The sequence below is a fragment of the Ambystoma mexicanum genome, chromosome 9, assembly GCF_040938575.1.
Source record: "Ambystoma mexicanum isolate Mex_15411 chromosome 9, UKY_AmexF1_1, whole genome shotgun sequence".
NCBI lineage: Eukaryota > Metazoa > Chordata > Amphibia > Caudata > Ambystomatidae > Ambystoma > Ambystoma mexicanum.
In genome coordinates this window covers 876,124,964-876,147,816 of record NC_090931.1, presented here as the reverse complement: position 1 = coordinate 876,147,816, position 22,853 = coordinate 876,124,964, and the positions used below count along the sequence as shown (strand labels likewise).

At 43.1% G+C, this 22,853-nt stretch overlaps 1 protein-coding gene across 1 annotated transcript in view; it reads left to right on the top strand.

Annotated features, from left to right (window-relative positions):
• Window positions 1-22,853, top strand: part of COPS8 (COP9 signalosome subunit 8) — a 248,396-nt gene that overhangs the window by 27,764 nt on the left and 197,779 nt on the right. The window contains exon 2 of the mRNA XM_069615984.1: window positions 19,975-20,045. Within this exon, the coding sequence (XP_069472085.1) occupies window positions 19,975-20,045 (71 nt within the window). The remainder of the gene's footprint in view (window positions 1-19,974; window positions 20,046-22,853) is intronic.

The window sequence follows — 22,853 nt, the reverse complement described above, 5'->3', positions numbered from 1 at the left end:
AAAGGTGCTCTGGATGTTCGCAGGGCGATGCTTGTTTACATTGCAAGGGCTGCTGGTGTTCGGAAGGTGGGAAATGTGTTTGTCAATTATGGTGCCTCAGGAGTAGGGAGCAAGGCATCAGTGGCTTCCATTAGTCACTGGGTTAAAACAATCATTTGCATAGCTTTTAATGAGGCAGGGGTGCTGCTGCCTCTACGGATTCAGGGGTAGTTGACCAGAGGCATGGCAAAGTCCTGGCCAGATGCCTGAGGGATCTCCCTGCGGGAAATTTGTAGGGTGGCCACCTGGGCTGACCCTAACTCTTTCATTAGACATTATTGGCTGATTGCGGCCAGTCAGTACGCTTGTACATTTACCGACCTGGATTCTGGGTGCTGGCAAGCACTGAAGGAAGCAGTGCCAGTTGTCTGTCAATACATTTGTTGGTGGGGTATGTTAAAGCATGCATGTGTCTTGTCTGGTGTTTCATAAGCCCTATAGTATCCAGTATCGGGACAAGGAAGAGGAACGTGGAGGTAATTCCTAAATTACCTATCAGTAATCCTCACTACTCATACTCTTGCTCATCATAGTACTTGCGTCCCACCTCTGACTCCCTATGTGGCATGTTGGGACCCAGGATCCTCTGTCGGAAGTGTTTGGAAAAGGGTTCCTGCCAGTGGAAGTGGGCCTCAAAAGTACTGTGACGAGGATGAGTAGGACTAGAAGTCCTAAGGATAGTAAGTAATCTGAGCATTAAGAGACACCCCCCCCCCCTCCTAGAAGGATTGAAGTGTGACTTCTGAAAGTAAATAATCCATCCCACCTTCTCCAGCAACTGAGGTTATCTTCACACGTCTGGTCAGGATACTCTTTGAAGGGGCCCGTATCAACCAATCACTCAGTTAGATGAATAGTCTGGAACTCCCCTCCGGATGCAGCCATGGCATACGGGTGCCAGGACTTTGCGTAAAAGACAGAGCCCATAATTTTGTAACAAACTTCAGTAAGTCAGTTGCAACTCTCAGGAATTTATTGTACTTCATTATTGAAATGTGAAAATACGCATGCAGAAGTTCGGCTGGTGCGCAAGTGGGATTGACCTGGTGAAGAAGTTGGGCTTTGGGGAGGTTGCCATGTTTAGAAACATGTCGAAACTGCAACGTAAAGCTGCTGTTATAAAAAGGGCTGAAAAGTGGATTGGGGTAAGACTGTCGACAATTGCCAGCTATCCAGAAAAGCGTGTATGGGCTCTGGGCTTTTCAATGATAATCTAGATTTTATAAGGAAAATTAACTCTGCTGAGCGCAGAAGAATAGCACTGATAAGATTTAATGTCCTCTCTCTAAAAGCCTGGATGAATTATCTGGGTTCAGATGAACGGTGTCCTTGCAGTATTGGAATAGAAGATGATAGTGCACTTTTTTTAATACAGATTTTAGAAGGAAATTACTTGGGCATCATTTTATTAACAATAATAGATCACATAGGGAGGTAATGTCCCTTTTCATGAATCATGGTGATGCTGATTTTATGTACTTTGCCTATTTGATAAAATCAGCATTTAAAAGAATATCTAGACTCTAGACCATTCTAATAATTCTTCTAAGCACGCCAGATCACCCGCAGGTCTTAAGGCGCACAAAAAGGACAAACGGACAAGACAAAAAATGCAGAGTCCAGAAGTTACGGTGCTACAGTACCAAGAAATACGAACTATGGAGCAATGAAGAGGAAGGTTTTAATCTTTTTGAATTTGACCAGAGATGTGGTATTTTTGAGATCCAAAGGAATAGGGTTTCAAATGGCAGGAGCCACAACATCAAAGATTGTTTTACCAAATTTAGCTAAACGAAATCTAGGCTGTCCAAGTTGAGCCTGATCAAATGAGTGCAGGGACCGCGTAGGCGCATGCCGCTGGATACGCTCAGTGAGCTAGCTGGGTGCAGCCTGAGTCAAACACTAGTAAGTAGCTTGACTGGCAATCAGTGCAGATTTTGTCTGGTTGCAGTAATGGATTGCCTATTAGAAATGTCCAGTACTGCCCCGTTTTGTGCAACCTGACGGCCGGAGTACCAGCCAACAGGCTGTTGTAATAATCCAGCCTCGAATTGATTAAAGCAGAGGCTAGCATGGACATTATTTTCACGGACAGATAGGGACGTAAATGGCTTATTGATCCAGCAACATGAAGCACGGATCTTGTCAGCATATAGTGTCTTGGTGAGCTCGGAATAGTGTGTGACACCAAGTGTTTTGACAGCCCTTGGCACTGGGATAGAGACCATGCCGATCAAGAAGGAGGCATATTCCAAGTGGATTGTGACAGTAAATCTCCATTTTATCTGTATTAAGGGCCATTGAATTTGCAACCATCCAAGAATGAATGATGGTGTAAATGGCATTGATGGCAGGAGTCTTGAGTGTATATGCCTGGTAGATCAAGGATGACCTGGGTGTCATCGGCGTAGTTGGTTTATAGGACACCCAGGCCATCAAGCATCAGGAGAAGAAGGAGAATGTAGATATTAAAGAGAGTGGGTGATGGTGAAGAACCCTGCGGGACACCTTGTGTAAGAGTAGTGGGAGAAGAAGCGTATGTTTTAAACCTGTATGTTTGTTTGTTAATGGATATAATCAGAATAAAATTGTTACATACTAAAGTGCTTGTTGGATACAAACCTGTTCAGTGCTTTGAAGTACACAGTATCACTGGGTGCTTTCTTGATGGTTTAGCTATCGGGAATCAGATTGAGTAAAATAATTTCCTTTCCAGGCTGTTTTTCACCTACGCAATATTCTACTTGTCAATCAATTTTCTTATCCCATGCTCATAGATTTATTCTTGTCCTTTCTTTTGGGCATAGGAGTCGCTGTGCTTCCTGACTGAGAAGGCAGAGTAAAGAACTCCATCCTGTGCCCCATGTGCACAAACCTGAGCACATATTCCATTGTTCATCTGATTCCATTCTTCTACAAACTGTCAGCATGGCCCCCACTAGGCTTCTGTAACCGTCAGGGTCTATGATTCTGAGGAGATGCTGTTTTAGTTATTTGCATGGGCTTCTTGCCTGTTCTTGGATGGAATTTCTTCAGACTTCAAGCTTTTATAAGGCTTCCTATAAAAGCTTTCCTTACTCTACTATTGCTACATCATTTTCTTAGGTTTGTCTGCATGTTTGTCATTGCGAAAGACTTTTCAATTTGTCTTTCATCTTGTTTCTAAACAGGGCTCCCTCGTTGCTGTGGATTTCTTGTTCCCATCTAAATGCCAGTCTCGCATGTATGCGTCTCCTGCCTGGCACTGGAGCACCCAATCTCATAGCTGCTACTCTCACCCTTTCAAAATCTAGGTCTGACCGGGAACTCAACATGTCTTCATGTGTTGTAGAAAACGGGCACAATCATCTCCTTCTTCTATGGCTTTGTTCAAACTGTGGAAGCCGGGGACTATTGCATGTGAGATTCAAGAGGTCTATTCCGAGGAACTGATTGATAAGTGGGCTCCTGCATGGACTTGTTTCAGGCCCCCGCCAACTACTTATCCTGCTTTCTCCCATTGCCACCTCATCCACCATAGAAGACCCCACTGTAGGAGCAGGCAGGATCTCATCCGGGGTAATGTTAAGGCATAGTTCTCTCCTTCCCTCTGACTTGATCTGAAAGGTCGCAAAATGTGCACTCGCCAATAGCTATTGGCTAGTTATAATAATAATAATAATAATTTGGCATTTATATAGCGCTACGAACCCTCAGGTATCTGAGCGCTGCTTATTATTACCCACGGTGTGTGGTGTTCATTTATCGACCTCGGAAGGATGAAACGCTGAGTTTGGCGCTGCCGGGATTCAAACCTGCGTTCGCAGGCTCTGCACTGATGTCAAAGCGAGCGCTCTACTCGCTGTGCCATTTGACCGGCTATAATTGACTATTGACTTGGTAGAAATTGCGTCCTGTGTTTGTGTAAAATTGAGGTGGCAAGTGGCTTTTTATGGCTGGCTAGTAGCTTGCAACTTTAAATTATTATCCCTGGATATAATTTAGCCAAAAAACTGCACATGGTTATTTCCCCTGGTTCTTTCCGTTCTCTCAATATCTTCCTTTTCTGGGAGGAAATGATTCACCCTCGGATGAAGAACTGATCGCTTGCTGCACTTTGACATTGTTTATATTTCCTATTTCCGAAGAAAGTACCAGTGAAGCGGATTTCCTTAAATAGTGCACATATGCGCGCATGCTCATTGTTTCAGCCATATTACCATTCTAATGTCATCTGTTTACATGTGTGTCTGTGAGACCGAGGGGTTTCAACAGAGCACAGATAGTACCTAAAGTCATACTAATCGAACATTATTTTAATGCGCCTGCAGTTGCAGCTCTGGGATTGATGTGAAAGGGAATGAGGATTGATTTATTTTTAGTGAAGCAGCTGACCAACGCTGGTGGCTTTGCCAGGTGACTGCACCAACCTCCTGAGGCATTTGGAGGGCGCCGCTCCAAGCAGTGACCCACAGCATGGCCTGGTTGCCATTAGCTGCTAAACGGGATTAAGGCCATTGGTTGAAGGTCCAATCTTCTATGGGCGGAAAAGGGAGGGGCAGAAACATGCAGGGGAGGAAAGTGATGCAATTGGAGGCGAGAGTTGGTGCCAAAGGAAGTGGCCCGATAGGCACCAATAGTAATTGGGGTACAAGCAATCCTCAGATTGCTCTCATTGGGCTGCTTTGGTCCTGCTTTTTAGCGGTTAACTAACAAAGTAACAATGTAAGGACCGGGTGGAACCTATAGTGGTAAGCAATTCTAGTTAGTGTGGGGAAACTTGCTGGCAGCGGCAATTGTCAGTGAGTTGTTATGGCAGTTATTTTGTGCATCCTTCTAGAGCAGTACTGATGGGAACCACAAAGGGTACTGCTCAGCCAGCACCTTTGAATATTGGCATGAAGAGGTACACCACTTAGAGGCCTGGAACTACAGGGGAAGGTACTGGGGCAGATGGAAGTCCTTGCCACCCTCAATATTGCAGGTGGGTTGAGAGAAGAACACTTAGGATTCAAGAAATGGGGGTAAAACGTGAAGGCGCAAGAAGAATAAAGCTGGATAGATGCGCTACAGAAACACAAGTGAGCAATCGGAACAATTGGAATAACCGCAGTGTAACAACAAGTTGGGAGATGGAAAAAGTAATGAAAAAGAAATTGTAGAGAATATGATGGGGAAAACATCTATTTTGCTAGCGAGGGACTGTTGCGCTGAAAGAAGGGTGCAGTGTTGGGGGAAGCCCATCCCATTGCAGAATCCTGAGGCGTTGGGGCGATACCAAGCACCTGCAAGATAACCTCTGCTAAATGAAGCATGCCGAGGCAGTTTAACTTGCCCACTTCAATAACTTGTCCTGTTCTGAGAGGGGTTCCAGAAATTTCGGTTGGGGGAAAGGTGCGTGAGGGTTATCAAGTGAATGTGGGAAGTAGATCTGTATTGTCTTCTGTGGTAGAAGGGAGTGTGTGTGTGGGCTGTCAATATTGAGAAGTAGCAAGCCTGCCGGTCATTTGCCTGATAAGGTGATCTGCCGTAGCTCAAATCTGTGAAACACGGAAGCAACCTGTCTCGGCAGCTTCTTTTCAAGTAAGTGACTCTGGAAATCTTTCGTCTTGCTCCGCAATGCTCATTATAGGACGCGCTTGCTACTCTAAGCCCTTCAGACCATTTCTCGTGGCATCTGTCGCCTTACCTTTACTGTGCCATTGCTGCAAAGTCGGGCACTGCAGTGATGGCTCTTCTTGATTTAGTAGAGCTTTTTTACTGACCATTTTAACTTGTATTTAACTATCAACTTCAAATTCAGGGTCAAGGCAGAGGGTTCAGTTTGCTACAGTCATGGGTGGGAAGTGCGAACAGATAACCCGAATTAAAAAAATATAAAGGTATATCCCGTGAGGGAGAAAGATAAGTTATAAAATAAGTAAGCATTGACCAAGCCATATGGTTTGGCTTTTTTGAATGGACTATTTTTTTCACATTCGTACCAATGCGGGACTTTTAATTTTGAGTACATCACTTGACTTTCAGGTCGAGTTCCTTCGTTTTCATACTTTACCCAAGAGAAATGCACCTGCACCATAGTTTCTGTGACAAAAAATGTACAAGTTCTTTCTATGAAATGGTGTCTCACCATAAGCACACTTCATTTTTGGTGCAATGCTTCCACTCGGGGGCCAGCCAGATGAATGTTATTTTTATTTGCCATTCATTCCTTCTTGATTACGGACGAGAAGGTTTTGCGAGCTCTGTATGCAAGGCAGGCCTCAAATTCCCCATTAATGCTTGTCAATCTTTCATGCATCATTGCCTGACCAATTGTAATGTTTGTTTATTTGGTAATGCGCGCCAAACCCATGGGAAGCCGGGCGCAACAGATTGCATGAAAACTAAGCTTGCTACAGTATTTGGCATGAGTATATACAACACAATGGCAAGCAGAGCAAATATATGAGGGAATATATACAAGCATATGCAAATAAAACACTAGCGGCAGAAAAGCGAATATATACAGACATATGCCCAAGGAGCAGGGCATGTGTTAGGGTGGCCGGACAAAGGTAGGTGGTGGCTGAGGTGGCAGTAAACTAGTGTAAGTCAATTTATGTGTCGTTGGTGCGCAGCCAATTGATTATCTTGTGCCTGAATTTCGGATATGGTTGTTCAGTTCTGAGGTCAAGTGGTAATTTGTTCCAGCAGTGAGCCGCTTTGACAGGAAAACTAGTTCTGCCCGCGGTGGATCGTTTAAACCTTGGAATCTCTAGTTTGAAGGTGTTGGCAGATCTTGTGGGTCGCACAGAAATGTTCCTGTTGATGTTTTCCATTAGATAAGGGGGGGGCTAGGTTGTTTAGGCATTTAGATGTGAGGGAAGCTGTTTTAAGTAGTATTCTATCTGTTATTTTTAGCCAGTTGACCTCTTTCCTACAATTAGTGATGTGCTCTCTATGGGGGATGTTTAGTGCTGCTCTCAAGGCATTATTCTGTAGTCTTTGAAGTTTGTCAGTGATGTATTTGTTGGTTCCAGAGTACAGGGCGTTGCAGTAGTCTATCCTAGACATGATAAGGGCGTTAGCTAAGGTGGTGTAGCTGGCACTGGACAGGTATGGTCTGGATGCACGGATGAGTTTGCAGGTGTATGTAGTAGAGGAGGCGAGGGAGTTGACCTGCTTCTTGAGGGAGGAGTCCATGTAGAATTCAAGAGTTTTAACCAAGGACATCACCTTGATAGGGTTGTTATCAATGCTGAAGGATATGTAGTAAGGGCATAATTTTTGGATGTTGGCTTCAGAGCCTAGGATTAGTAACTCCGTTTTTATCGTCATTCAGGCAGAGGCCATGTGAGGCCATCCATGCCTGAATGATGGTGTATATCTTGTTCACCAAGGCTGAGTCTGTCTCGTAGTTGCCCAAAAGGGGTATGAGAATCTGGGTGTCAACTGCGTAGTTCGTGTAGATGACACCCAGTTTGTCCAACTTGTCAAACAAAGGCTTGGTGAAGATATTGTACATGGTGGGGTAGACACATGATCCTTGGGGGACACCACAGGTTATTTTGATAGGGTCAGCGGAGCCGGATGTGGAGAAGACTCGCATGGTGCGATTTCCTAAGAAGGACTGGACCCAGGCTATGGCATCTCCGGTGAAGTTGGCGGCAGATTCGAGGTGGTTGCATAAGATTGAATGGTCCACCAAGTCGAAAGCAGCCGACAAGTCCAATGAGAGGAGCAGGGCTGTTTTCCCGTTATCCTTAAGTTCCTCTATCTTGAGGTCTAACGGGGCTGTTTCCGTGCCATGGAGTGGGCGGAAGCCAGATTGGTGTGAGCCAAGCAGGTGGTTGGCTTCCAGGTAATCCTGGATTTGTAGGTAGGCGGCTCTGTCTAGGATTTTTAGTTGAAAAGGCACGGTAGTAATTGGTCTGTAGTTGGTGGGGATGGTGGGGTCCAAGGTTTGTTTTTTCAGTAGTGGGAGGACCCATGATTCTTTGAGGTTGGTAGGTACCGTGTTGGATTTAAAGGAAGAGTTTGAGATTGGAGATTAAGGGAGCTAGATCCCTAGCTGCGTCCTTTATTAATTGTGCTGGGCAGGAGAGTCGCCCTTAAGGTTTGAGGGAGAGTATTATTTTTTCTGTGTCAACTATGGAGATAGTCTTGAATCTGAACGGTGCAGTAGTCTTATTCTCCTGAGATTGGGGCGTTTGTAGGTCCAGTGGTGGCAGTGTGGCCTTTTTTTTTTTTTTTAATTTTTTTTTTTTAAGCAATTTTACATTGAAGTGAGGAAATTTTGTTATGTTTGTGCACCAGACTTTGTTTTTAGGGGCATTGTCTATTGGTTGAATAGGGGATTCCAGTTCGTGGAGGATGGCGAAGAGCTCTTTAGTGTTAGAGTTGGCTTTTGCAATCCTGTCATTAAAGGTGGTGTTCTTAGTTTGGATGATTTCTTTTTTGTAAGATTTGGCAAATTTGGTTAGGTTGTTTTTGTTGTGTTCAGTGGGTGAGTGGCGCCAGATGGATTGGAGCTTTCTTTTTTGTGATCTTAGAGATTTGAGGTGTGCGTCCTCACATGTCTAGTTGCTATCATCACAAATACCACAGTAATACTGGTTGATGTCTTATGCACGGTTTGGTCAACAAATGTAAGGTGCAGCTCTCACATAATCCAGTTGCTGCCACCATATGCACCTTCAAACACCAATTCCTCTTATGCAAGGCAAAACAATGTTAGTTTTTATATAGCGCATCATGCCAGATTCCTCCTCTTGTAAGTGCTTTATGATAACGCGTCTTATTTTTTACCCCACTTTATGGCACTCAGTTTAACAACTTTGAAAGGATCAGAGGGTAAATCCGCCCTGCTGGTGTGTTAGCTTGCAAAGTGCAAGCTAGTGTAATGTGATGGGGCCCATTACTTATTACTTTTTAGCTATTACCCAGACACGTGTGAAGTACTGGGCAGCTTCACGTGTGCATGTGTTAGAATTATATGGGAAGCAGATCCTTAAATGTCACTGTAATGTCACAAATGGTATTTGATGCTTCATATGCATTGTACTGGCCCTATTGCATGATTTAAATCCATTTCTAATTCTTTGGCAAGTTATCCAACCCCCAGAATTATTGATTCTGAGGGAAGTCTGAAGCTCAACTTCAAATTGATCTTTCCATCTTTTCATGTATTTACTAATGTTACTGGACGTTGTACATAATAGTGCAACATTTGGCACAAGTGGCAGCCAACATTCTTTGGTTACAACCACCAAACACTTAATGATGTGGCATTTAAATGATTTCATGTTTTACCAATAGTACTTGTTCAATTTTGCTTTTATGAATAGCACCTTATGAGACTTGGAACCCTGGCTGTCATTAAAATTGGGGTGGTTTTTTCTTTTTTTTTTTCATAGTTATTAATGGGCCCTGGAAAAATGACCAAACCTTTTGTCCGTCTAGAAAATCTGGAAAATGTCTGAGCACTAGTACCGTCTGGTGCTTGGACTGATTTAGCTTTTTCCACATTCCCATCGACCCTGAAACTCCATCTTCTCTACCTTCGCCGTCTCAGGACAACTGTCAAAAGGACCTCTCCTCTGATCTCCTATCCTATACAGTGCATTTAAAATGGCTGTAGTAACTGTACATAATCTACAGTATGCTGACTGTAGTTGGATTTCCATTTACCATCTGGACATTAAAGTACTTCCATCACACTAACCCATTGTGAAGCACCCAATTCGGGATTTCTCCAGCCACTATTGGTACAATTCTCAGTGCTTTTAGTTGTAATGCTAACCCTGTTCACCAGAAAATATAGTAAATACATCTAAAACTTGCATACTACTCGTTTGTTTTTTCATATGAATATCTCTTCCCTCATTGTGCAAGTATCGCTCTGAAGTGGCCACCCAGTGGTATGAGTGGTTTAAAAAGCACCATAAATGAAACAATATCTAAAATGGCAAATGCTGAAAATGGGTGCCTCTAATGTTTTAGACTTTTTTTGTTTTGATTTTTGTTGTAAACGCAGCTGGGTTTGCTCAATATAAGAACCCAGGATAAGTGGAAAGAGATGAGTAAATAGTGTCACATAAATCCCTCTCGCTGAAAGAATAGAGGTGGTTTGGGGACTAGGAATCGGATATTTAATTCCTTATTTCTTGCGAAAACATTGCCTAATCTAAACCTAAATCAAAAATGGGAGCAAGCTTTGACCATCAAATAATAAGGCCGTCTAAGTGGCGTCTTGTCAAAATAAAAGGCCTATACTAAAACAAAAAACGATTGCCGATCCTTACTTTAATACAAAGTGTGGGATAATGTTCTTAAGAAAGAAGGAAGTGTTCACAAATAATAAGTCAGGATGCAGTATTCGGGGTCTCCCTTCCCCACGCTTTCAGCATAGGACAAGGTAGGATTCGGGAGCACAGCACATGCTCGAGCTTTCCCAGCACGAGCCAATCGGCGCCTTCGGTGGTTAAGTCTCTTTTCTACAAAAAAAAAGGCTCTTGCCTTCGAGGACCTGATGTGTCTCAAATAATAAACAGAGTTTCTTTTTGCATGTACATTGGCTGATACCATTTCACCCTTGGGTCCCCCTCTTCCGGGCTGAGACCCTTATCAAATATCAGCCTCCCTTTTTCTGGTTCACTAAAGTTTAAAACATAATGTCTTCTCTATCATTCACAAATCTCAATGCCTTTTTAAACAGTTCACTGTGGACATCCCTCTGCCGGGTTCACTCCTGTCAGCACAATGTGTATCGGGACTTTAGAATTTGCCCCCTGTTTATCGGCATCCCTCCATCGGGTCCACTCTTGCCAACTTTGTCAATCAGTTGTCATGATGCGGGATTCGGTTCCCTTAGCTTCACAACCTTCTGTCGGTCAAAGACTTTTGACTGTACAGAGGATTTTACTGTACCCCTGTATGACCACTTTGACCCCCTTTGCGCCTTTTCCAAGGCATTCTGGTATCGGTAGTTTCAACAATTGCGTAATCGCCCAGAGTTTCCTGAGTGAGCACCCACGTGCCGTACTCCTCTGTTGCTGTTTTTCCCCCTTCGAGTATCAACAGTTCTTTGTATTCTTTCACAATTCAATTAGCCGTTTTCTACTTTCGTTTAAACCGGGTCTCCCCTTGACTCCACGGGTGTGATGAACCGCTTGGATTTTCTTTTCTCTGGAGTCAAGGTTGGTACCACAGAGACAAGCGTCTCTCCCTGGCTTGGTTATCAGCAGAGGAGGGTCCTGTATACCATTGACATCTGCTGCAACATACGCTGGCTATTGTTTGCTGGCTTACAATTCCTTCTGCAGGGGTTTCACGTACCTTGGTCGGAAAGGGGAAGGGGGCGTCTCCCCTTGTCACCCTCTCTGTTTGTGCCTTCTTTCTCTTCCTCTTGAACTGCTCTGCTGAGTTGGCTCTCTCAGCATGCAGTCTGCCTAGCTCGTCTTGTGCTTCACCTTTTATGCCTGTTGGAAGGGAAAGGGATGTCGGGTGTGTGTGGTTTTGTTCAATTGCCTGACTTTGCCTGACCTTTGTGTTGGGTAACTGGCTTGGGTGGTAGCCAGTCCTTCGTAATATGCGAAAGAGCTTGTGTCGGAACAGGTGTGGGGGAGAGTGTTTTGAGTATTCTATGTGGTAGGTTGGGAAAAGGTATTATAAAAAGGGGGAATACCGCGTCTCACCTGTGGGTGTCCCACTTCCACTCCCCAAGGACCACCCCATTCAGGTGATCCTCACTGGTCCACCCCCAGGAACTGGATCCAACAGCGATGCTTGTGTCCTTGCCACCTGGATGACAGACCCCCGTGGACTACTCAGGGAGACTCCTTCAGGTTTCTCACAGTAGTCACTGCAATAGTTTCAGTTTACAGGTGGCACAAGCCCAACCTAATAGCCCAAACTGAAATAGTTTGACCGAGAGGAGAAAGTGTGGACTGAAGAGAAATTGAGGGGGCTGAAAAAAGAAATGCCACTGAGAAGATATCCGCAATTGTTTAGAGATTGATACCGAAGAGTATGTGCCATAGAAGTTTTTAGAGGGCACTTGCCTACCATTCCAACTTAAAAGAACTACACTGATAACGTAGGCATTGGCAAAGCCAACAGTTTTGGTCACACAGGCTCCTTCCGAAGCCCCAGGCGGTGGATGGGAAGATGCCCTGCATTGCAGAAGCAGCACAATGGAATCCCTGCTCTCACTCAGCCTGCCTGTGCCTTTGTGTGCACTAATTGTTGCATGTCCTGTCCCACATGTATTTAACAATATCCTTAATCCATTCTATTTGGTGTTAGAGGGCAACTCATGAGCTACAATTAATAGTGGTGCCAAATTTGCACCTTGAGACCAAAACTAAGTGCTGATGTGCCATATATGAACCAAAACGGACATTATTGCTAAAGCATGGACGTGTGTTGAATCCAATGGTAAAGCTAAAGTTCGACACATGAGCCAAAATGAACAGTGGTGCTCTGAGCCAAAATAAATGGTGTCACCAAAGTGACACATGTGGCTGGCGAAAGCACCACCTGAGCCAAAACTAAGCAGCCGGTGAAAACACAACAATATTTCTGCCTCCCAAATCAGGCCTTGCAAATTCTTAAAAATCCCACTAGACCTGCAGGGCGAGTTACTTAGTTTACATACTCGACCTAAGGGAAATTCACTTGCCCCAAGGTGACTGGTGACAAAATATTTACCACTGCTTTTTGTAAAAAATGGTGCACGTCGCCATAAGCACGCAACCTATTTGGTACAATGCTTTCATTTACTGCAAACAAAGGGTGTTTGCAGTAAATTACAAATATATTTCTAACATCCCCATTCTCGCCAGCAATATCGAGTATTGTGCAAATGCTACTCGCCCTTCAGAACAACTACTTGCCAATGCTAGTGGGCTAGTAGATCTTTCGAGCCCTGCAAATGCCTTCTTGCTGTACAGTGTATATCGATATTTTTGGGCTCATTAGTTGGCATTATGTGGCTCTAATGAGCCAAAACAAAAAATGCTGCATATATTGTCAAGATGTGAATAACCTAACTCTAAGGGTGCGCAGAAAAAGGAGTCGTAAAAATTGTATAGGATTAAACATTTGAAGAATTGGAGCTAAAATCACCCTCTGCATATCAGTCTTTACCTAGCAAGCAGTAGCTGCTGGTGGGGAACGAGAAGCTAATCGAACAGTAAGAAGGAATCCCAGTGTTCAGCAAAGTCTAAACTGAGAAAATGCCCAGAATCTCTGGTACTACCAATGCGTCTCTTCTCAAATGTATGCTAGCTTTCAAGTGTCAACCCTCACCAGTGAGGTGAGCTAAAGCACCATCTGTGATTAAGTCAATCAATTACCTCATTAACACCATCATTTGAAGTGTATTCTTAGGAATAATATACATATAAAATAGCTACTTCACGGACACATTGCCTGTATCCATTCTATGCTGTTTATACACTTCATTGTTTCCAATTTATGTTATGTACAGTGCCGTTTGCCAACACCCTAACTAATTAAACCCTGCATTCAGCTGCAAAGATCTGTTGTTGAATAAAGGCTGTGTTGTCTGACAGGTTTCATTCCTTGTAGGCAATACAGGGATTCATCAAGCAATTGTTCATGGTAACAAGCCATGTTGATTATAAGCTCAATCTTTTCTACAATATGTTTGGACTTTTTGTGTGGAAGCTGGTGGCATTTTACTTTAGGTCTCTGGATTTCCACGAGCCTGTGGGAGGCTGAACGGCAATCATCATTGTGGCACCGAGCCTCAGCCATGTTAACGGAGGGAGCACAGTACAAATAGTGATCGCTTGGCAAGCACATGAGTGCTCATAAGGGTATCGGGTAATAAAATCACAGCAAAAATGTCGCTGGTAAATACAATCGCGGCAAAAATGCAGTGGTTTGACCTGGTAAAGGTGTACCCCATTATACCATTTAAGGGTTGCGTGGGTGTCCACCGCTCCTCTTAAATGGTATAATGGGTCCGGGAGTTGCGGAGGTGTCCCCATGCATCCTTTACATGATTGTGGTGCAAAAAAAACACAGCATTTTTGCCACAATATTTTGTATTCACGACCATTTTTGCCGCGCTTTTAAGACATGGAACCCTCATAAGGCTGTGCAAGGATGAGGTAAGCCACCACCCAAGGTGCAGATACATTTACCTGCATGCCCAGCATTAGATCATGAAGGCAGGTCTAGCTGCATGAAAACTGGAGTGCTGCTCATGTGAACACCGAGTCCACAATTTTGTATTTTTATGTGTAACTAGCAAAAAGTACCAGTTCTTCGATAGGGTTCTGTGGCCAGAGATGACAACACTCATCAATTGTTGAAAATCGATGATCCTGTAGGACACTGTTCCGATTCGCTTATTGCTTGATGTGCTTTGCACTCTGAAGTAAACTGCACTCAGAATGGGCATGTGTGGCTGGCTGACATCCCCCAGAGCAGACATTTGGGGGTGGGCCGGGGGGGTGGGTTTGGCGTGAGTTGGTGTGCTGCTGCATACTGGGATCTACTGTGCGCTCTCCCCACCTGTTGCCTCTCCCTGGCGTGGTGCAGTTCATTGCGTTGCAAATGTCTGAGAAACTGTGCATTCTAGGGTTGAGGAGTGATCCTTCTGTGACCAAATTGAGGTTTTCACTGTTTTCAGGCAACCGTCTCATGTGTAAATGTGCTGAAATCGGGGGAACGGGGTGGGGTGTCCAAATGTCATGTAGCCCAAATATCATGTAGCCAGTATTGTCCGAGAGAGTCATAACGGGTAACTATGCAAAATTCTGGTGCAGATTGGTTAAAAGGAATAACACTACGCCAAGCCACAAACCCACACATTTTCACTTTTATAAATAAAGATAAATCGTTCCTGAATAAGAGGTGGTCTGCATCACTTGGTTTGACCAAGCTGTATTACATCGAGCTTGGATGGTCCTGTAAAGCCAGGTTCCCGAAATGTAATGTTACATTGGTGATGTACCACACCAAATTAATCTTGGACTTTTTTTTTCTATGATGATCATTGCGTACAACTGTATAAAAGAAACCTCTGGGTTTGAGGTCGGGCCAACGTTTTTGGGACAGGGATACCATGCTGATTTCCTGATTAATTTCTTCACAGATGTATGGGAATACACCTTGTCTCTACCTTTGCCAAATAATCCACTAGGGAGCCAGGATGCAATGTACTGTGAGTTTCTCCACATGCCTCACAATGTCATATTCCCAGTCGCTCAATGTCTGTGTTGCCTTTGCCAAGTGAAACCAAATGGAAAATGCTCACCTGGAACCACTTATTGTGGAAAAGCCATCACATTGTTTTCTCTTATTGTACAAAAAAATCTGAATTCCTGAATGCAAGATCCTCAACTCGTACTCCATTAATAGGGTCTTGTTAGGTTCTGATAAAGCCACACCATAAAATCTTGTGATAGCTGCACACCTTTTCTATGTTCTATTAAAGTGTGGCATGAAAGTGTATTCTCGCTTCCCCTGGTAAAGGATTAAAGCCCAGAGAAAATAGACCTAAAATCTCAACTACATATAAGCTTATTAGTGGGAATAATGATCTTTATCGGCACATAAGACATACTTACCCCAATCCAGTTTAGTATATTGCAGGGGGCAATTCCCTACAGAACAATAATTTACAGTTGCTGCTGTAAAAAAGGAACATAGACCCTAATGTACACTGCTGACCTTCTACCAATAGCAGCACTACTACAGATTATTTCTAAGTGAGCTGCATTAGCACAAGGCGCGTCAACTATACTCTGAGTTGCAGTTTGTAAAACTCAATTGAATCTAGGTCTAGGAAGTCCAGTCTCTAACTCCTTACTAGCCTTTGAAAACCAAAACCGCGGGCAAGTCCCATACACCTGTATTGGTTTGTGCATTTTTCCTTCTCTGGAAAACATCACTTCTGATGATGGTAGCTCTAATTCATTTCCTCCTGTTGTAGCGACTCACAAATGAGGAAATGTACTTTTGCCATGCTAAGATATTTCAGTGTTTATTAAATATGGGTTGAACTATAATGCAACAGATTTTATTTTGTGTCAATGGTTTTGTTGTATGGGTTAACTCCTAGACCTTCATGAGTTTTTTAAATATTTGGTGAGATCTAGGATTTAACCTCCCTTTTTTTTATTTTTCCTTTTTTTTCTCATGTGTCTCATAAATGTTCGAGGAGGGTTTTGGTTCTCTAACCAATTCCCAAAATAACTGCTTCTTGCTCCCTTCCATTCCAAATTAAAAGCACATAATCACTGCAGGTGATATTGTAGGGGTTATGAATGCCATAAATAAGGTATTTTTTTAGCTTCCTTTCAAATGCCTCCATGCACAGGGTTTTCCAAATAGGGAGCCACTTTGGCCCCTGTTACCATTCCACCTAGTTAATGGGGTAAACTTACCTTTATCATATTGGAAATGGGTCTCTTCTAGGGCTATTTCTTTACACCAAAATACAAATTCTTTTGATGCTTTCAGCAATGGATTCTCCTAGAGAAATACCCACTATGATGCGGAGCACCTCTTGTGGGTTTTTTCTATATAACGCTCAATGTACATAGTGATTAGAATGGTTTCATTGGTGTGCTTCTGTACACCTTCTATTGACCAGATCATGCCAGTATTGTCTTGTATATGGGACTGCATTTTAGGGATTTATTTGTAGAGTAAAAATCTTTATACTTGGAAGAGCTCCAGAATTGATCAGACGCCATTTGATGTCCAGGCGGCCAAAGAATGGAACAATCAGCTAGTCCTAGCACGCTGTGAATGTAACTTCCAGATGTTCAAACCATGTTTTGTCCTTTTTATAGAAGACCCCTTTAGAGCAATCTGCGCAGGAATATACAAATGTAGGGGACTTTTCACCTGTGGGAGTGCAAAACTGCAATTTGGGCCGAGCATGACATAAAATGGATAATGTGCCCAGCATAGGAGTTCTAGACAGATCAATGTCCTAATGAGTCCCAAACCGACAGAGTTAATGTCACTGAAGTATTTATGGCACCTGTTGGCCCGGAGAGCCTAACTCTCCAAATTCCTAAGGGGATTGCCCTGCCTATGTAAATAAACTACGGCTGTTTGTCCTCCAGAATGTCCCAAAGTGAAAATGTCCTCGGTCTAAAGCCAACTCTGACCCTACCACTAGCTTAATGAACATAAATCGCAGTCAAGAAAAGGTCTTTCTCTTGGCCTTCTTGTAGTTTGATAGTCACTGTATAGCAATGTCGCTCTCTAGTACTTAAGTTTAATACAATCTTCTTTGGTAGGCTCTGGATAGCTCCTCCATGAGCTTCTGTAACTCATGTAAACAGTTCTGCTTTTCATGCCCTCTTTAAGGGTATACTGTTTACAGCTTGTCTCTCACACACTCTTGTCTTCACTTATGATTCAGTCTCTCAATTCATCCTTGGATACTGTGTATGGGACTTGATCCCCTGTTAGATTCCACCACTCCTGGGTTCTCTTGCTTGTTTTGTCTTGCGTTATCAGGCTGATAGTCTTGCATCATATTAGTTAGAAGACTTGCTTAGGCCTTGTTTTACCATTCTTTGTCTCTTGGTTCATGAGGGGTTTATCCTTCTTCCCAGGTTAATTGTTTCCAGTCTCTCTTTATTCTCAGCACAGGGCTATTTGCTACTTGCTTTATGAGCCTTTCACATTGGTAACCCAACAACTTTATTCTTGGTATCTCGTCTTTATGACTGGGGACGAGTTGTACTTTTCACATGCTCTTGCCCTGGCTGCCTCCCGCTTTTTTCCCCGTTCTCCCCGATACCTTCATCTACATCTGGGAGAGCTGCAGGGTTCGACACATGTTTTAGTATTCTTCTCTGTTATCAGCTTTCCTGTTTGGTGCTTTCTGCGGCGTCTCATTCCCCGCTTCCCCTCAGGCTGCAGCCGTATATGGACGAGAGCAATGGGCAGCTTCCTACACTCACAGCTGTATTGGTTTTGGCATTGTTCTGCAGGCTTCTCGCCCACCATGAGACATTCGTGGTCATGCCACTAGCTACTCCTGGATACTCCTTGCTTCTTGGGCAGCGGTTTTTCAGTTGCCTTTCCCACCGGCCTCTCACTTTGGCGCTCTTTCACAAATCGAAAGTCACAAGCTCCATGGCTCAACACTTCTCTTCCTCTCCAAGGTGGGATCACGCCAGGGGGCTTTCTTTGCGCACCATACACTCTCCTCCTCCTCCTTCCTCCACGTTAAATGCACGTTTTGTCTTGGAGACAATCTCTTTTTCCTTTTCTGATGGATTTAGTTCAGCCTTGCCTGCAGCCAAATATAAGGATGTTGCATTCTCCTTCCCAGCAGGCAGTCTTGTATATGATATGTTGGGCAATCTAAGAAGTTCCCCAGAGGAACAAGATTTCTTGTCCCTTAGAGGGAGCAACTCCCAGTGAGGTCCCACTTGCCCTGAGCCCTAGGGACGGTCTTGCTCTCCAGCCTCAAAGGGGGTGGCTCCCCTTTGGGGAGAAGGGACGAATACCCTTGATTTGTCACAGTAGCCATTGCTAGGGTTGACAGCAGTGAGGAGCAGGTTTGAGAGCTAATGAAGATTGTTTTTTATGCAAGACCGCGTTGAAATAGTTGAAGAGCAGCATCTAAAAGTGTCTGAAAAATCTTGCTTGTTTTGATGGTGTGATGAGAAGATCATTCTATCGAATTGGAAAAAAGTGGACATAGAATTGTGGTTGCATGAAATGTGTTTACTTTAAATATTGTAGTCCGAGGATATCGCAACAGAAGTGAAGTTAAAATGGAACATTTTCAACAGTTATTTAGGCTTCTGCTTGAAGTTAATGTGATTAGGATACTTTTAGGGACCATCTTCTTTTCTACAATATGTATTGCTCTGATTTTTGTGTATTATGTTATAAACTTGTTAATCCTCCATTGTGTACTCCTTCCCACGTGTGCCCACTTCACTTGTTTTGTTTATTTTATTATGTTTTAGTATTCTGCGATTCTTTATCCTAAATTCCATTGGTAGTTCTGTATCTTTTGGAAACATTGATGAATAATTACAGGAGGGGTATAGCAGCATGGAAAGAAATATCAAGCTAAAAACTACTAGTCCGGCATAAAAATGCACTTGCTCCCCTCGATTCTCCACACATACACATCCCACCATTTCTTACTTGCCAACAGTCAATTATCAGTCACTCACAATTTGCCAACGGCAAGTCGCCAGTGGAAATGTTGATGTCTATATGGGACACAGCAAGTGTTAGATGACAGTAAAAATGGTCTTGGATCACATGCATACTTGGAGGGAGAGGTAGAAAGTGTGGTATTGGGATAGGCAAGGGTTCTAAGGGAATATCCTGCCTGTTTGAGGCTGCCGCCCCTTTTTTTTTAATACTTCTGTGCTCATCAAAAGATTGGAATGGGGTGGGAGGGTGATGTATCCTCTGAACCTGCCATGCCAGGCGACACCCATCTTGTCACCCTCACCCCCCCTGCCATTTGCCTGAATACCCCAGCTACATTTCTCGTCCACCCACATAATCCGCTATTCCCTAAAATGAATTACCTTCTCTGGCATCCTCTTCTCTCCTGCTCTCCTCTTCTGTTGGCAGGCTTTTGAGGGTGGCATTTCCTAGGCAGCCTCTTTAATAGGCAATCCAGGAAACAGTCCCTAGACCCTCAACGGGAGGGAGATTAAACATGTTGATGCTCTAGTAAGCAAAGATTATGTAAAATGTCACTATTAGCTATTTAGGCTGCAAGAGTCAGTCACTGGATTTGAGCCAAGGTCCAATTTCTTTGATCCTGGGCATCCTGTTTTATCAGAATTGGGTGGATTTGCCGCACAGGACAAGCTAGTTTGGACCAATGGTCTATTGTTTCTAGAATCTTATTAAGAGGCATTCAGAAAAATGTGTAACTCTTTAGGTAACCAAAAGCTGTACTCTCTGCAAGTAATCATGCTTTGTTGTTTCCAGGCCCCAGGAGGGATTTCCACACCTCAAGTTTACAGTCAGCTTCTTGCTCTGTATCTGCTGCATAATGACATGTGAGTAACTCCTTGTATATCTTTGTTTTTCAATTGACATTTATCTTGGTGTTCAAATGACACACATTGCAGATGCCTTACCTTTTAAGGAATTGGGTTCAAAAAGCTAATGTTCTAGTTTCTCTTTAAAAGTAAACAGAATACATCTCATTGGCCGTATTACTATGCATGGGCCCTTTACTCACTTACTGGACCCATGAGTGTCCCCACCAATAGGCTGCTTCTGGTGACAGTGCTTTACAAAATCTCGGCACATAACATTTGAGCCTACACTTGATATGATGGCAGCAACTAGACCTGTGAGGGGACTGTAGCTGAGATATGGTGACTGTATATTGCATAAGGCATTACCTGACATTACTTGTACACGTGGCATAGGATGGCAGCAACTGGACATCTTTCATTTGGTGACTGATCCATGCATAGGAAACATTACAGGCTTTGGATGCCAGTGTTCTGGTATTGGGAGACTACTTGCATATGACCTCTGTCCCTTAACACAAAGCTGCATCTTTAAAACAAAAGACTTTGTGCCAACACACACCGGCCTCAATTCAAAAGCCAAATCAAATGGCTTATCAGTGCTTACCTTTTCAATATTTGTTTTCCTCTCATGGGGCCTTTTTTAAAATTCCATTACCTCCTCCCATTAATCACTCCTTGTTGGTGGCAGAACAGGTTATTTATGATAGTCTGCTTTCATCCTGAGGCCAGAGTGCATGGTAAAATATACTTTAAAGATTCATCAAGTGCTAAATTCTGGAGGAAGTCCCTTTCGGATGTGGCTGGTGGCAGCAGAAATTAGGGCATAGGGCTACAGCATATTATCCCTGGTTTAGCCCTTTGGGGAGAAGGAAAAACGGCAAGTATAGATACTGGGTACATGAGTGCATGCTTTAGTAACTCTTCTGCAAGCCATTTAATGATGCTAGACAGTGGCAGAGGTGACTTGAAGTGACTGTTGAATTTCAGGAAGACCTGTATTCTTTGGGGTGTGCATTTAGTAGTGTGTCGTTTCATGGAAGTACATTCATGCCAAGTAAAGTATTCAACTGTTAACACAGCTGCACGGTTTCCTTAGCCCTGGTTAACTAATTGGTTAAACCATAATGATTTTGCATTCTGGTGTGCAGTAGCAGCCCTGTCCTCTACAAACTGTAGGATGTTTTAATTGAGCGACATCCAATTCAGGGGAACATTCCACCCACCCCAAACCAGATGCGCACACATTTCCTTTATTTAATAAAGTTCTTTTTTTATGAATCTGTGACCCCCAATTTAACAGAATTGATTCCTTACAGACTCCCACCTCTTTCAGGACAAGAAACAAACAGGGTGGCCCAGAAGGTATATGTATTACCCAAATAGAAATAACTGATACAATTTTAATATAAATAAGGTATACATCCATGAAATAACATTGATGAAAACTAATCAACACACTGTTCACCTCAGTTTTCAATGCTACCGTCACAGAAATAACGACTTTTGTAATAATCATCACCTCTTAAGTTTTGTTTGCCCTGGGTGTGTATGCACCATTAATTAAAAAATGCATATGAATCCAGGATAAACCTTTCATTTGTTAAAAACAACAAATTAATTTAACATCCCGGCCTATCCAATTCTCTCTACTTCCTCTTTATTGCAACTAGATACCACCCTTCCCCTTACTCAATAGACATATCAGAATTTCAACCGCAGTCGAAAAACTCAATTTCAATAAACGACTGGACCTTCCTGTATGTAAATGGACTGTTGTAGTAGTAATTTTTATTCAGATACAAAATCCATTAAAACACATTAACATATAATATTACAACAATAAAAAAATTACATCCTAAAATCCTTTAAAAGTCAAAGAGAAACACTCTTGGCATTTCATCATGCCCAAGACCTTAACCGGTTAATGGGCTAGGCCATATAAAAACTTCACATCATCACAGTGCATAACAAAAACCATAGTTTACGTTTGTGTTCGGATGTTATTCTTAATTAGGTGTGGCCTTATCCACTGCTTCCTCAAGTTATTTGAGAATCTACAATCCAACTGAAAGTGCACTTGGTCTTCTCCACACCCAGACCACAGGGACAGATCGCATCCAAGCCTAGCCATGGTGCCCTTGTTTTAAGTGGCAACCCATTTTGCTTGGCCTATAAGATGTTTGCTTCCATTCAGCAGTCCTTATTTTGTTGACGGTTGATAAATAGCCTGCTTAAATTGACCTGGGATTATAGTGTTTTAAGGAGGATAAGTTCCCAATTCTCGCGAGAAGGGCCTCTAATTCAAGCTCTACAGATCTTTCTTTTAGAAGAGTACTGCGCTGTCTACCCCCATCTTTTCAGAAGACAAACTACACTAGTATACCATACACTATTATACCAGAGCCTTGGACTCTTGTCAGTGTTTTGCATTGTCTCTCTCAAGGCAATCCCAATGTTTGGGTTCACAGAGGTACACACTTGCACATTCAGATAAAATTCTAAAAACCTAGGCTTGCAATGATATGCTAACAATCTCCAACTCATGTCTGAGTGCGTCCCCTGGGGCTCTAGTGGGGAGGCCTGTGATTCTTCCTAGGCCTGAGTTCAACATGTCCAGACAACTACATTGTGATGCCCCCCACATATCTGCACCATATAAGATAGCAGTGTTTGCAATAAAAACGTAAAAGGCCCCTCAGACTTAACGTTGCTTGTTTAACTACCATATTTAGATTGCTTCTCCAGCTGCGCCTTCCTGAAAAAAATCACACCCAGGGATTTATATTCCTTCACCGCCAGGTGTATGATTTTTCTTTTTACTGA